Here is a 15999-nt window from a genome sequence, read left to right as displayed (position 1 = left end):
GGCAAATGGCTCAGAGGACGTCATACCGAAGAGAAAATTAAAGCTTTAAAGTTCGCTCAGGATTCCTCGATATTTCAACCCCGTAGAAGTTGCAATTCAAAGTATTGGACTGAAACTTCCCTTCGAATCGAGGGTGCTGGAAAGTATAAGGCAACTTGGAGATTTGTTCTTGGAATTTGTCGAAGTTTGTGGAAAAAAAAAAAATTAATAATCTTGAGATTCTTTCGAAGCCTCTTTTTTTTGATCCCTTGTACATTTTGTAAAAAAAATTTTTGAATTTTTTTATACGCACCCTGGTTGGACGCATTACGCGTTATCGAAGCTCGCGTTTGTATAAGTTTAAATGTAAATTTGATTTTTTTTTTTTTTTCAGGAAAGTGAAAGAAACGAATACAAAAGCATGGCGGACCAGCAGCACAGCTATAAACTGATCTATTTCAACTCTCGTGGCCGTGCCGAGCACATTCGTTACATATTCGCGTTCGCCGGTATCGATTACGTCGACGAGAGGGTACCGAAGGAACGCTGGCCGGAACTCAAGAAATGTGAGTTGGAGACCGGAAATTCCTACAGCCACGTGGCGATTCGCCTGGACACGTAGGAGCTTCGGAATATATAGACATTCCTAGTAACACGCGAACTATTCGCAAAGCTAACCTAACTTTTGCATATACATGTATGTATATAGACGGAGTTATTATTAGCCTTAGTATTCCTATCTGACTGCCTAAACCTAACCTTTATCTTTCCTCCGGTCGATCTTACCTCCAGGCTGATCGTTCAATTTCGAATTTCAGGTATGCCCTACGGGATGCTTCCGGTCTTGGAAATCGATGGGAAAGCCATTGCTCAGAGCAACGCAGTTGCGAGGTATCTGGCGCGGCAGCATGGCCTCGCAGGCCTCGACGAATGGGAATCCATGCAGTGCGATGTTCTTGTCGACACTCTGGGCGACCTCAAGCAAGGTAACGGCGATCGGCAATGCGAATCGTTGTCTCTTCAATTAATCGGCAACGCGTCCTCGCACTTTCTTCGGAGTTCACCAATGTCGAGCGGAGAATTCCTTTGTCATGGGATATTACGGAAACCGTTTTCCGGTCCCTCGACGATCAGTTCAATTTACGTTTCCCGGCGACGACGTAGCGATTCGCATCGATCCTCTTGATGCTTCCATCGTACCGGAAGTATCCAAGGGGATGACCCGCAGCAAATAGGAGACTCCCGGATATTGTCTGGAACGTAGGATTTCGAATGTTTTTTTTTTCGTTTTTTGATGTGAAAGAAAGGGCTGGAGGGTAGAATGTTTACTTCGAAATACAAGAGGAATCTGTATTCTTGGATGATACTGCTTTGAATTTTTTTTACTCTGAAATACTTGCCGGATGCTGGAGCCGGATGATGGATCTTCTTGAGGATATTGCGGGATAATCCTTATCCCGTGGGATCTTTTGTTGAATTTTCAATAGGAACTATGTATTGTCTTGGAACGTGGATTAAGAACGTGGATAATCTTGTCGCGTACCCTGGGTTCTCTGGTTGACGTTCGCTGATGAAGGTCCAGCAGCCTCCTGGACTATCCGGAAGATCAATACGCATTCTCCTGTTATTTCTAGGGGGCTTCCGTTGTTGTGGAAATATAAAGAAAAAGATAATGTGCAATTATTAATTTCATTCCTGTTCTTTGCTTCTGTGCACGTCAGGGATCTCCCAGTATCGCCACGAGGAGGATCCGTTCAAGAAGGAGGAAAAGAAAGCGAAACTTTGGAAGGAGACGATACCATTTTATTTGAACAAATTCGAGCAGAACGTTGCTGAGAATGGCGGATACTCCGTTGGCACTACTGTAAGCTATGTTAAATTCGTGTTTTGATGGGGTGTCTTTTTTTTCGGGAGGATTTTTGAGATTATATATGGATCTGAGCTTAACTTTTTTTTTACAGACAACGTGGACGGATTTTCTGTTCGCCGTGGCGTTGGAGAATTTCGAGCAAATCTTCGGATCCGCTGCTCTTGAGAACTACCCTGCTCTCAGGGGGTTGAAGCAAAGGGTTCATGAAATACCGGCTATAGCCGAATGGCTGGGTAAACGACCCCAGACGGAATTCTAAAAATACATTTTTTGAAGGGATGTCACTTTAGGTTATCTCTTTTGAGTGTTACTTTTTGGATCGGTATAGCATATCGATTTGGGATTGATGATCGATCGATTGAAATGAACTTTGACTCGAACGATAAAATACAAACGATTCCTTTGGGATCCTTTAATATTAATTTGCTCGATAACCGCAGGACGGTACGAAGGGTGACTTTGATTTTATATTATTGAATTTTAATCGGCGTGAAAAAAAGTTAGGATAGTAAATGTGAAGATCGATCGACTAAAATATGGGCATGGAAATATTGATCGGATTTTGAAGCTAAGAATAACATAAATCGGCGGTAAAATCGTTTCGCCGTTAAGTTCGATCTATAATTAATATCGATAGCACAATTTGTTTTGATCCATGTTACCAATCGGGAGCGAGAATTAGATGAACCTCAGAAATATACAGAGTAGGATGTCCAGTGGATCTTGCACAGATTTTTTGCTCTGAGGGATAAAAGAGATTTTGGAAAGTATTTCGAAACGCGCGCGGCCATTGGACGATTAACCTGATTCTTTCAAACTTCCTTCCACGATACCTTTGACAGTTGGAATATTTTTATAAGAAATTTACTCGCATTAATGCGGATGCTCTCTGTTTCTCGCTCTCTCGGGTCTCGCAGTCGTATAAATCTTCGTGGTCTGTGGCCCTTTTTTCCTTCGGCGTGTCTCAGAAGTTTCGAATATTTTTTTAATTCTTTCCCAGATAAGCAGGAAATTTTACTTTTTGTCTTGGCTCTAAAGGAGCCTGCGATCGGAACATACAGGTAGCGAGAACGGCCAGATATCGTGAAATGGCCGAAAATGAAACGTATCTGTTAGATGTATAGGTGTAATAAGTGTTATCCTATATATAAAAAATATATATATGTATATATGTGCGTGTGACTCAAAATTAGAATTGTTCGGCGAACCAGCTTCGTAAAATTCACTTCCACCATTGCTCATCGATCATGCGTATTATTAGTTTCATGATTTTAAAGGTGCTTTTGTGCGAGCCCGCGATTCCTTTATGTTCAAAAGGTTTCGTTTCTCGCTTGTGTTCAAAAATACAGAAAAGAATGGAAGTGGGAAGAAATAAAAAGAAAATTAGTATCGATTTGGAGATAGCATTTTTATTCATGCCTCCTAATGATTAAATAATTCCAATCACAAGTTTACGAGGATTAGCTTGACTCTGCTTTGAAAAAAAAAATTAATAATTACACTTCCTTGTTTAATATTCTCTGTTTTACCACAATAAAGGAAAGAATACGATTTTGATCTACCGTTGATAAAGTGATTTTCTTCGTTATAACAGTCGGTAATTTAACTATTGAGAATTGCTGTGCAACAACGATATTAGCGCTAATTAAATATGTTATATATATTCTATGTGCGCTAACACGAACACTAGAATGCTTTTTGGGTCTTTGGACATTTTATTTCAGATACTTTGAAAAATTGATTAAGCAAGATTGTTGCCACGTACGAATTATTTATTTCAAAAGGACAATTCAGCGACAAACATTTTACAACGATATTCGAAATGTGTAAAAAAATAGGGTATACAGGGTGTCCTTAATCAAGGTAACGTGTTTATGGATTTATATGTATTGAGGAATTTTTACATATGTAAATTTCTGATTAAAAATAGAGTATTTACGTGATTTTTTAAAATTTTACTGAGGTCACTCGTGATGTAAATAAAAAGAATTTCACGAATAATGTTGAAGTTCCGTGAAGATGAAAGTAAAGGAAAGTCTTTTGAAAAGAAAATAAAGAGCGCGAAGCGAGCAAAAGTTCCTCGTATCCTAAATATACATTATTTCTCGTGACAAGCACATGACCAGAATAATCTAGTAACTGTCGTGGATCATAGTGAAATCCAAGAAAAAAGGATTTTACTCCTTTCAAATTGACGTCATGGTCATCCGATGGCGTAGTCATCGTACAACAAGCCTCCAGCGGACAAAGGCAGAAGCACATTCCTTGTCATTGAATTATTTTACAAAATAATTTCCTTCTCCGTCATCGTTCCAAATCCACAATTATCCTGGCTCGCCGCCTGGTAAGGACCAATTCAATTTTTCAGGGACGATCGTCTCAGTGCCGGCACATTTTCCCCGCGTGTCACAGGTCGTCAGGTAATCAGATCAAAATTCAGCTGCCCCATGTACCGGGCCAATTCCAATCCACTGAACTCCGTCTCATCCAGATCCTGTAGACTTGAGTTACTTATAGTATTAGCACTATCGATACTTGGTTGACTTTGTAATATCGGCGGTGCACTAGCCACTTCCGGTCTTACTATGGATTTCGTTGATTTTTGATGATTGCTCGTAAAAAGATTTTTGGTACCCAGTCTCAGTCTTTCCGCCAATATTCCTAAAAGCATAAGACGAATGTTGTGAATTTATTCGACAAAGAACGGCAACAAGGAAAGTAGTAAAATTTGTGACACTTTTTAAAATCTATCTTACAGTGTCTCATTTCTATTTGATAAAATTTGTTCTCTCTACTTTACGCGTGTCATCATCCCAGCATCTTAATCCTATATGAAAGCACTGTCTACCGATGCTGCTGTGTTATCCATTGAGAAAGTAAGCAGATAACAAGGATAACGAGGATTAAATGATAAAGAAAAATATTTTACCCAAAGTAACAGTTTTCTGTTGTCTCGGCAGCTTCGGGCGGCAGTCGTTTGCACAATTTGCCGCTAGGTGGCTATTCGTATTGTTGTTTCCCTCGCTGATGCTGTTACTCACCGGCGTAAGCGTAGTTACACAACTTGAATACGAAGAACCCCGAGACCTGCCTTTATTAATCTCGCGAAGACTCATTTCCTTGCCATCCGTCATTTTGTTTGTCTTACCAGGTTGGTACTCGTGTTCAGGCTGCACGAGCTCCGTCTGTTTTGGTGCTGTGTCGCAGGTCACAACCTCGTTACAGTTTTGCACGTTATTTGCCGCAGCCAATCGTTGCGTCTCGTCGCTGATCGAAATCGACGCCGAGGGTCGATGATTTCTAGGATGATTTGTATGTTTCGGATAATGAGAAAGTGCACTATAGGTTGGTCGACGTGGACTGGTTTTCTGAGGAGATCTTCTCCGCCGACAATTCTGTGACAGCATCGACTGCAAAGTAAGGTTATACTTTAAAGATACAACCTAAATTAAACGCTAGAATGTTTTCTTCGTCGGATAATTCTTTACCCATACCTTGAAAGCTTCTCGAAATTTATTCGACATTATATTATACAGCAGCGGATTGACTGTAGTCGAAAGGTAGTAAAGAATCCCAGAAACATATGTGACTATCGTATAAACGATAACCAGTGCAGGATGAGGCTTCCTTGAGTTACCCTGAGCATAAACAGCAAGTAATCTCTGCGCGTGAAAGGGTGCCCAGCATATGAAAAATGCAACGACGACAGCCACTGAAAAAGAAAATAATAATTATTCATAACCGGAAATAACGTCTCCCAGAGGTTCAGCCATCTACAGTCAACAGTTGTTTTGCACGTGAATCCTTAACTTTTGGTCAAAGTATTGTTTATCGCGAGACAGTTTGGTCTTGGACGACAGTTAATATATGCTGAATTAATTAATTAATGAAAAAGAAAACATATGAAACCTGCAGGTATTATTAGAAAAATTTATTATTGATAGAATTGCTTTGCAATTCTATCTAACCGATTGACTGAGCAGTCTAACCTAAGATACATAACAGGACGTAAATTCAGGCTAATGAGAAGACACCGAGTCGTTGCCTTTTTTCATGGTCACACAAATTGCCAACCATTTGCCTTCATATGGCCCTCGTGCGCCAATTGTTCTGTCCTAAGAAAATGAATCTTTATTACGTGATCGTGTCAACCAGATCCCATCTGACTACCTGATACTTCCTGTAGGCATATAAAAAATCTATTCAATCTACTCCGGAATGTAGTAGCGATATAGAGAAACTACGTAATAATAGGGTCTTCAATTTGATCCAAGGTCTTCTCCTAGGCTCTACGTTCAAACTATAGGTTATCTAAGAGTTATAACTTTACTAGTCAATTAAGACACTGGCTTATAATCGCAAACACGATGTATTCGAAACAAATGGCGTTGCGGAGGCGGCTCGTGGCGCCACGACTGATTTCATCATCTGTTCGTCATCTTTCTGGACTCGTGTTTTCCATTGGTTCTTGGCACGAGCAATTTCGGTCTTTAGTCGACGTAAACAAAAGCACATGAATGAAACGATGAAAACACATAACAGCTGATATGAAAGAAAATTAAAGAACGAAATACATAATGGTCGTTCTGTGTCTGCCTTCAGACTGTTGAAACAGTAGGGAGATAAAATCTTTCAACAGTGATCATTGAAAATAGTCCCTCGATAATAATAATAATACCACTTGTCCAATGTGGAAGAGAAAATCGTGCGACAAGATTCTATAAGAATCTTGGGTAGCAGCGGGGAGGAAATCCTAAAAGAGGATACTCAATAGTATATGCCGGGAGATTCATTTGATCGCAGGAAATCTAAAATCTCGTGGTTGACGAAATCAGCTGGAGTCGAGCCAGGATGAATAGTGCTAGAAAATTTGGTCTTCGATCTTTTGCTCTCTTTGTATCCGTGTTCTTCTTGCCTTACTTTTATTTGATACGCCATTCAGGTATCTAGGTTAACTGTTACGCGCTCCAAGAAACAAGCCGCCTACTTACTGCAGGGTGGATGAATCTCGTGGGCGCTGGGAGCGTCCGAGGCTTCCGGGATAAAAAAGGCGTCAAGAAATTTGGAAATTTCGACATGATATTTTTCTCCTCCGAATTTAAAATGAATAAGTATTATTTGATTCTATTTTTATAAAATTCTCGATATATTAGCGTCTTGTGTATTTACATTTTTAAAAACCGCTTTCGACCACGTATTTGATGTTTGCAAAAAAAAAAACTTTGGACGCGCATCCCGACAGTGGGCGTAAAGTTATGATGGCAAACAAAATGCAAATAAATAAATACTACAATCTTCTCTCGCAAATGCGTCTCGAATTATTTTGTAGGGTACTATTCTTTTCTAAAATTAATAAATATTTATTATAATAACAACAATGCAAGTTTTCCCCATTTTTCTCACAGATATTCATACGTATCGAAAATTTATTAAAAGATCGAGGGTGAAATTCATTTTTTTAGAGATAACAAGTCCGTGAATCATTTTCTTTATCTGATTAACCTAATCTCATCGTCCTGTTATCAGCAAAATTTACATTCGTCCTTATAACATTATAAACATGGACCATCACGACCTTCCAAGTGATCCAGACTGCTTAAACAATTTTCAAATTTCTGCATAACTAAGACCCTGTTTACATCGACGACAGTCGTCTTAAAAAATTCAGCCAAAGTAGTAACGTAGTAAAGTCTAGTTCATTCTGAGCTTATGAAAAAGAGGTAGTCCGCATCGACGTTTATTTTCAAGGGCACCCTGTATAATGTGATTCCACAATATGGACCAGCACGATCGGTGCTTCTTGGCATAAAGAATAAGGGAGATAAAAAAGAGGTACAAAAATATGAAAGGTAATAGAAAATTTACGTAGCAACCGTGATTTCGTCCCGTTTGACAACACGGCCCTGACATATATAATATTAAGGGTGAAAGGGGCCCCAGTAAAGGACCCCAAGCCTCGAATTTACGAAACCCAGAAAATCAAGTCTAGACTGCCAAAGTATTCTAAAAATCCCTTTTCCAATTCCCAGCCAAATTAATCTGTTGTCATTTCTCGATAAGAAATGTGAAAAAAAAAATGTACAACAATAATTGGAAATATTTGTCTGTTCCCCCCATTTCCTCGACCTCGCGATTTCTGCCTACTTGCCGTTATTGGAACCTCCATAAATTTTGTCCTAGGAAATTGGCGACTTGAAATTTACGAATTTCACCCGCGACGGACAAAGAACGTAAATTCTCGCTTATGGCTATTCGGCCGAGAGGAACAAATATTCCGTGACTATAGACTGTTCTGTAATGTTTCACGAAAATTCGCAAAATTTACATAGTCGGCTCCGTGACTTTAGACGATGGTAGATACACGGGGGATAATTGGCAGAATGAAAGGCGAAGTGTCGCGGAAAGGAGGCGAGCGGACCACTGGATTAGGAGTTAAGATAGGACCACTCCCAGGCGGCTTATAAATTTGACAGAATTTCCATGAGTTTTCCAGCTAATTTACAACTCACGTACTGCCTCGTCGGCAGGCTCCCTTTCTCCCGTCCTTGAAAAACTGGTTAATCGTTAATTCCGTAAAGATTTTTCTTTCGGTTACCATCAGGGCGACAGCTACGGTGGTAAACCGCGGAAATTACTCTGAACCGTCTTCCATTTTATATTTAACCGCTTAATGAATAATCAAATGAGCTCCTGGATTCACAGAGACTACTCGTTTTTCTTTTTCCTACCCTTTTGATAGGATTAATTAATTTCTTTAAATTATATATACGTCATTTCTCTTTTTTAGTACACCTGTATAGATGCTGTCTTATTCTTATAGGTATATATAGTTATAGCAGGACGTATATTTCTTCTTTGCCGAATAACAAGACACGCGGCTCTTTCCAACGAGTCAGACAAATAATTCACGTTGCTTTTCTTGTTTGTCGCTTAGGAAGAAGAAAGAAGGAGACCGGAAGTCACTAACTCACCAATTAAGCAGCTAAATAATGGCTGTGCACATTGGAAATTACGTGAAACGTCCCACAGGAAAGTTTTCTTGAAAATTTAAGGAAACTCGTTACCGACGGGAAATTAGACCGGAGTGCGATGAAGGTATATATATATACAAGAAGGGTTATTCCCGGCATACGTACTAGCTGAAGTTGGACGCAAATGAGTGATTCCATTAATCAGAACAGTGTGGTATCATTTAAAAAAAAATAAAGTTAACTTTATGAGGTTCTTGTTGTTTCATTTGTTTAAAGTGGTCACACTGCTTCGATAATGGCATCCAACTTCAGCTTGTACGTTCGTATGAGTAACCCTATATATACATATATATGTCTGTAAACACACGTAGGTTGGTATATTATATAAATTCATTGCTAATGAATTTTTATCGTATTTTTTTAACTTTTATGTGAAACAGTTGAAAGGGACTTGAAAATGGGAAGCGGAAAAGTCCTATTCCGAAAGATCGAGGATGGATGTCAATAAGTTGGCAATTTTTTTTTCATCCTCAAGAGATTTCTTTGGTAAGTTTTTTTATCACCTTTTTCATGGTACTATTTATTAGTTTTTTTTTCAAATACGTTAATGCATAAATTTGGATAATGTATTTTGAAAATATAAGTACCGGCAGGCACTGTGACATTACTTTTACACATTCATTGATATGGCTGCTGGATCATTAAACACTTATCTTGTTTCCCAGTGGAGGATTGGTCAATTTCAAGGGATACTCACATACTTTTACTTACTCCTTATATACTTTTCTCCTTGGTAGGTATTTGATTTATTAACACTTTGACTTTTTACAGGGAATGGTAGCTGTAAGTTGAAAAAGTTGGAATCTTCGAAGAAACTATAAATTACTATGAATCCATTAATAAGGATATTCGCCCGGGGACCTCGAGAAGTCACGAAGAAATTCCTTGGACGTCTGCAGAAGCGAAAGGATTGGAGAGAAGGAAGAAAAAAATGTCCTCACAATATTCATTGTGAAAATTCGGTATTCGTCGACAAATATTGGGAGAGACAAACATTTCTTTCATGTCTGAAAAATACCGAGGTAAATTTTCTGTCTACGAAACAATTACACGACATTCCGTAAAGCTATTGAGGTGATTGACCAGGGTTTTCGTATTTCTTTAGAAATTTAATGGCGCATGTCGTCGCAGAAGCTACGAGGAGATAATGGAATGCATGATGGGGGTTGCGCTTATCAAAAGTTCCCGAGGCTGTATAAACTCCAAGAATTTACAAAGGGATAGATTCTCATAAGTGAACTCTCACGATTTTGTTGAAACTTTCATCCGTCTTTACTGGCCTTTGAAGCTGCCATTTTATAATAAGTATCTTGTAGGTACTCTGCATTAAATACTTAATTCACTTGCGTTTCACGACACGTTGTGCTTTTACTGTGACAAACTTCATGTACGTTCCGGTACTTGTGCAAAACAAAATAGCGATATTATAGCTGTTACAATTTTTTTTTTAATAATTCATGAAAAACGCCGAATTTTAAGTGAGTGTAAAAATACGACGTACGGTCTAAAAATATATTAATATCATCCAAAAATAAAAAATGTCGTGCATAAGAAATGGCTATTCGGTCGCGTCCGTCGGGTGAAAAATGTTCTGAAATATATGTACGATGAAAAGTAGCAATTGAATTGAGGATACTATAAACGATTTCCGGTCAATTCAATCGCGACCTGTCATCAAATGTAACTCTGACGTCATTCTATTCGTTTATTATGAACGTAATAAGAGAGTCATAAATCTCACGTTACTCATTACTGTATATACGCATATGTGCATATAGTGTTATCGGACTTTGTGATATTTTAAATCCAATCGAAATGCGATAGCAACCCCTGCACGATAGCCTACATGTATACATAGTGTAGACAAAAAATCAAGCAGCATCCCTTGAGGATCATATTTATTACTTTATGGTTAGAAGAGTTTAATAACAAAATTCGCGAGATAAGAAGGTTCTAAATTAATATCTGTATTTCTAACACGTGGCTCATCATTGCCAGATGTCAGTGACGTGTGGGTAATACTGCAACAGGCAAATCGAGTACTGATTGCATAATAGAAAATCATATAATAATCGTAATTCGAATAAAGTACGAAAATGTTGGCTCGTCCGGAATTTTGAATCTTGTTCTGTTTTTTATTGAGAGATCAGGAAGTAATTCTGCCTTAGCCACTCAACCAAAAGAAGCGTAGTACTTTAACTTCAAATAAAAATTTCTCAGATAAGTTTCATGAAATTGCCTCAATAATCATGCATGGTTTCCTCCGAAAAAGTTTGTTTGCTTTTCCGCTATAAAAAAGCAGCAGTAGCCTGATTCTTGAAATTGCCATTAAGTCGGATTTTTTGTAAGTTTAATATTTCACTGCGATAGGGGTTAACCGTATAGGAATTTAAGCTCGATGATAATAGCCAATAGGATGGCATGGAAATGGGCGATAAGAATATATATCATCTAGTCCTAAATTATATCTATAGTTGCTATTTATCAGATTAGAGCAATATAATGCACCCCTAAATCGTTCTCCATTATCTCATGCGATTTACGTTATAGCACTACTCTGCTACATGTTTACAGATAATATCCTGCTGCAGACTGGCCTGAGAACATACAAGCTGCAGTATTTCCATGATTTCTGTATATTTTTAGATCCAATGAAAATATATGGGTGACTTCTAAATCACATCTCAGCCTGATGCCTGCATTTGAATATGTCGATATCAGAAATTCTATCTTGACTCACATTTGCGTAGTGCAGCTTGAGTGCATTAAAAGGTACTTGGCAATGTATCCAGGTCTGGCCGAATAAATGAAGATTAAAAATTTTGAGAATTTAAACTGCCTGATGGTTTTAGGTGACATTATCCAAGCTCCCATAGCCATTTTGAATAATTGTCCAAAATCGAGTGGCTGTCACGTGATGGAACACGAGGGTGATTTTCAACCGAAAATAAACTATCCGAATGACCCGTTAGCGATTACGGACCGGTTCTACGTGGTCGATTGAAACAAGGTCTCCACGATAAATCTGAAATTGATGGGATTCAAAAGTGCTAATTAGATATTCAGGAATCCGAAATGATGAAACTCAACGCTGGACCATTTGCATACATAGACAAGTTCAGGATCCGGTAGTCACCGGATAACGGAGACTCATGAAGAGTTTTGATCTCTTACGTTTCATATTAATAATGCAATACTGTCAGGACTTATCAAGGTATAAATATGCATATGACAAGTTTCGTATTATTGGATCACTAAGTATGAAACGTAACCTTACTTCAAGTACTTCCAGTACGAATTTGGACATTTCATACTTGATAACCTATTTTACCTATTAATAAACCTTCAACGAGATTCGTGTGTTCCTATTATGTAGGTAATGTCAACATATAAATTTCATTATGAATTTTATAAATAAAATTAAAATCATATTGAATCTCTCAATTATTTTATATATTTTTCTATTCCAGAAATATTCACTTACCAAGCATTCGTATAACGTTTCGCTGAGCTGCACCTTTTCCTCTGGAGCTGTCACCGTGATTTAGACTGTTGGATATGGAGGTTCTCTTGACAGCCGTGAGCAACCTTGAGCTCCTCAACTTTATGGCAATCAGAACGTAGAGAACCGTGATGATGGTCATGGGCACCACGAAGAAGAGCATCGTAGATATTTCAAAGGCATGCTGGATCAGTACCCACTTGACAGTGCACCTAGCACTGTCTTCGATGACAGTGCCATTGTCATCACTGTGCACGATGCCAAACTGAATGGCTTGTGGAATAGCCAAGCCAAGGGCGAGTAGCCATATTGCTATGACAAACTTGACAGCCCTGGAGAGCTTTGACATTGTATGCGAGATGAAGGGATGACAAATGGCGACATATCTGAGGGATCAATTAAGTTCTGTAGCAAATTCAAAATGTAATAATTGAAGCAAAATTTGTATTTAGAGTGTATGGCTACCGAATGGAACAAACCTCTCTACTGTGAATGCCGTGATGGTGAGGACCGTGGCGTTCGCTGAAGTCTCAGCAGCAAAGCTTTGTATGATGCAGAAGACCTCGCCGAAGACGTATGGAAATTGTGACCAGATGCAATACATTTCCGGTGGCAGGCCGGATATTAGTAAAAGAAGATCGGATATTGCCAAGCTGAAGAGATAATAATTCGTAGCAGTGTGCATGGACTTGTTACGTGCTATTACCACGCACGTGGAGATGTTCCCTATGACACCAGTAAAGAAAATGGCAATGTATATTATTGTTATTGGCAGAACAATGTACAGGGGATCTCTGCGCGTGGAATCGTCGCTGTTCAAGAATTCCTCAGTCGAGTTCGAATATTTGAAGTCTGTGAAAATATTCGAACCCTCCCTTGAGGCTAGGGAGATATTTCTTGTTAACGATTGGTAGTCCTTGATCTCGTTGGTAGTATCCAGTACGAAGCTATCGTTTATCATGCGTCCAATCATATTGAAAGTCTTGGATACTCCTTGAGTAATTGACTTTATTGTTCTCACGAGAGGCTATCGAATCCTCATGAATAATCGATGAGGATTAGCTGGCCATTCACTTTTACGAATTTCTCAATTCTCTTATCATTCGTGGATCTCCTTGATGAACTTTGTCCAGGGGTAACATTTCTCTGGACTTTTTTATTTTTTCCTTTTTGCTTCCTTATGTCTTTCCTTCTAAGACTTGTTTTCAACTTTTTAATCAAAGTCTCACGTCGTCACTCGTGCCGACGGATCTGTCAGCTTGCATCGAAGAGTCTTCAGTTTTTTTTTTTCAAATTTTCTACTCGCAATCTTGTTCAATGTACGGCAGCACTTTGCTCTCAATTGAATCAAGAGAATTGCTGGGACTTCAATTGAAGTACTTAAAATCTTTATTAGAACTGTACTGTCAGTCAGTCGTGTCCTTGAGTCACTTCGTGTACGTTGTAGTTCCTTATCTATTGTTACCATTAAGTCACTTCGTGGGAAAAGTATCAGTCCTGTTCCCTGTCAAATTAATTCTTTTTGGCTCTTGAGAACGAAGCTTGCGTACCGCAGGTTTACAAGAGTCCATTAGGCGCAGACTTAAGAGATTCACGTTTGTAATTGAAGAATTAACACCGTTTTTTTTTTAAATGTCTTTCACGAGTAAATTATTATCATTGTTTTATCATCGCACTTGACCCACTGTAGATTAATTTTTTAATTATTTAACACTGTCGTCATGGCATCGTCAACATTTATATTTTATCCATGTTTCACAGATCGATTAATCACGAATTATACTTCACGTCACGACGTTTATGGAAATTATTAATTTAAAATATTTATCGATTATAACATAAACGTCTACTGAGCGATTCTGTGAAAAAGGCGCGGAAGACGTTCCCGTCGCGCCAATTCGAAACCAAATGTGAGCGTCCGGAACGCCGAGTTCGAAGGAACTGCTCGCACGTTAAATTAAGTGTCGTTCACACCGTGATACGTTCGAGGCGGGCTTCGATATCTTGGTAGTCAAGGCTCCTCTGTTTACTAGATCTCCCATTTCCTTGCAGCCCAGTCGACGGATCTTCCCGTAACGTCGAATTGCACAGACGCCAGTCACACTACAAAAAAAATGCGTCTTGTTTTTATTGGAGCGAAAGAGGTCAAGGGTCGATATAAGAATTCAAGAAATTTGAAGAAAAAAACCAAGCCTACGCTAACAATTTTGAATATTTTTTCACGTATCAAGGAACAGTGATAAACATTTTTTCTGATACCTGTCACCGTTGATTTTTGTATGCGGCAAATATTATTATTTTTATCTAGAACACCTTTCGGTATCACTGTCACAACGTACACAATTAATATTGGTATTCATCATTAACCCTAGTTTGGGTTCAAAGTTGATCGTTAATTATTCAAAAGGGTTAACCTATAATGATAAATCTAGACGCTCTGGATATTGACGAAGATTCTACAATGAACTAGATCCTAAAACGGCGTAGATGCACGAGACCCACGGATGTTCATGCATTTTATGACGTAACAGAGTTCGTGAGGGACCTAGAGTGACTTTACGTTTTCACACGGCATCAGCTCTATTAAAAACTCGTGTTTGTGATTATTGGCAAAGCAGAGCTGACGGCGTAAACTGCTGACAACTGTCAACAAATCTATTTAGACGTCTTGACAATTTACATTGGAGTAACTTTACCGGCTGTTACTGATGCTGCCTCCTAGTGGATAATATTGTCAATCATTATTTGCGTGTTTGTTTTTATCCTGGACTTCAATGATCGAACAAAATAGACTTTTTTAGCAAGCATCGACGATACGTACGTAAATTATTTAAAAAAGAAACAATAAAAAATAATTTATTGGTTTTCTAATAATAGCACGATCAGACGAATTGATCAGTTTTTTGTACATCGTATCATTTGTCTGTTAGCCTCTTACGAGAAGCATTACTACGATTCAGTCTGATAATTGGTGCTGAAAGATTAATTGATCTCAGATACAAGGGCAATAATTCACTTTCAGGGAATTGAGTCCAATTTCGAAATTCACTGTCTTATTGATATCTGTATTAATTAATGAAATGATAAAATAATTTTTTCATAGGGCGATATGGAGTATGATGAAAATGTGTTAAAAAAAACTTGCCCTGATAGATTTGGATTAAAAATTTGTTTTCACGTTTCGACAATACCGTGTATTTTATCCTGGAATAAAATCCTATCCTATCCTCTCACCTGTTGCGTCCCTGTAAATCTTCAGATTAAATCCAAAAAATTTCTTGGCGTGTACCGACGTTGCGAAATAAATAAAAAAAAATTATTGTTGATAGGTTTTTGAGTACCAAAAATTCAATCTACCCTCACCCGACTGACGAGACGATTAGGGTTGAAGATAGGTTTGACTTGGCCAACGCATCGCGATTGAACCCTCTGAACTCTCCGTGAGGTTCGGCGAGGAGAAAATGGGAGTTTTGCGCCAGCGCGAGTAAATTCACTCCCTCTATTCACGCGTCCCACTCTCTCACTCTCCTTTTCTCTCTTTCGCTACAGTAACTCTCTCTTTGGGTTTTGTACGAAATTGCGATCTTCTTATCATTAGACTCATCATCCCTTTACGT

At 38.5% G+C, this 15999-nt stretch overlaps 2 protein-coding genes and 1 long non-coding RNA gene across 16 annotated transcripts in view; 2 read left to right on the top strand and 1 right to left on the bottom strand.

Annotated features, from left to right (window-relative positions):
- LOC107265322 (glutathione S-transferase) overlaps window positions 1-3242 on the top strand; it is a 22735-nt gene extending 19493 nt beyond the window's left edge. For all 4 annotated transcript variants that reach the window (XM_015734670.2, XM_015734668.2, XM_015734671.2 and 1 more), the window contains 4 exons: window positions 374-545; window positions 798-965; window positions 1701-1843; window positions 1941-3242. In XM_015734670.2, the coding sequence (XP_015590156.1) occupies window positions 401-545; window positions 798-965; window positions 1701-1843; window positions 1941-2108 (624 nt within the window). In that variant the 5' untranslated portion in view covers window positions 374-400 and the 3' untranslated portion in view covers window positions 2109-3242. The remainder of the gene's footprint in view (window positions 1-373; window positions 546-797; window positions 966-1700; window positions 1844-1940) is intronic.
- A 358-nt stretch (window positions 3243-3600) lies between these two features.
- Window positions 3601-15999, bottom strand: LOC107265319 (pyrokinin-1 receptor). Of its 8 annotated transcripts, XR_003059067.1 has the most exons (7): window positions 14642-15551; window positions 12862-14485; window positions 12365-12768; window positions 5344-5561; window positions 4998-5259; window positions 4779-4912; window positions 4500-4510 (listed from the first exon to the last, which is right to left on the bottom strand). XR_003059067.1 is itself a non-coding variant. In XM_015734656.2 (6 exons), the coding sequence occupies exons 2-6, from the start codon at window positions 13353-13355 to the stop codon at window positions 4266-4268; spliced, it is 1842 nt and encodes a 613-aa protein (XP_015590142.1). In that variant the 5' UTR covers window positions 13356-14485; window positions 15617-15999; the 3' UTR covers window positions 3601-4265. The 8 variants fall into 8 exon arrangements, 7 of the variants coding, with proteins under 7 accessions (XP_015590142.1, XP_015590144.1, XP_024938460.1 ...); XM_015734656.2 differs by lacking the exon at window positions 14642-15551 and adding an exon at window positions 15617-15999 and having other exon boundaries at window positions 3601-4510; window positions 4779-5259; XM_015734658.2 differs by lacking the exon at window positions 14642-15551 and adding an exon at window positions 15746-15999 and having other exon boundaries at window positions 3601-4510; window positions 4779-5259.
- On the top strand, window positions 5139-12489 carry LOC107265325. Of its 4 annotated transcripts, none has more exons than XR_003059071.1 (7): window positions 5139-5266; window positions 8784-8944; window positions 9261-9366; window positions 9652-9902; window positions 9986-10192; window positions 11455-12256; window positions 12351-12485. It is a non-coding gene; the product is annotated as an uncharacterized LOC107265325 (long non-coding RNA). The 4 variants fall into 4 exon arrangements; XR_003059070.1 differs by having other exon boundaries at window positions 9986-11652; window positions 11733-12256; XR_001537185.2 differs by having other exon boundaries at window positions 9986-12094; window positions 12351-12489.

Source organism: Cephus cinctus, unplaced genomic scaffold (genome assembly GCF_000341935.2).
Source record: "Cephus cinctus unplaced genomic scaffold, Ccin1 Ccin1_scaffold0215, whole genome shotgun sequence".
NCBI lineage: Eukaryota > Metazoa > Arthropoda > Insecta > Hymenoptera > Cephidae > Cephus > Cephus cinctus.
This window is presented reverse-complemented; position numbering and strand designations above follow the sequence as displayed.

What these genes read in the sequence shown, in the direction of transcription:
- LOC107265319 (XM_015734656.2), bottom strand. Translation starts at nt 13,355, where the DNA reads ATGATTGGACGCATGATAAACGATAGCTTCGTACTGGATACTACCAAC. An exon ending in AAACGTTATACGAATGCTTG is followed by an intron (nt 5,562 to 12,364) that starts GTAAGTGAATAT and finishes TTTCTTTTTCAG; the next exon opens with TGGCTGTCGTCGTTGCATTT. An exon ending in AATTTCGAGAAGCTTTCAAG is followed by an intron (nt 5,260 to 5,343) that starts GTATGGGTAAAG and finishes CTTACTTTGCAG; the next exon opens with TCGATGCTGTCACAGAATTG.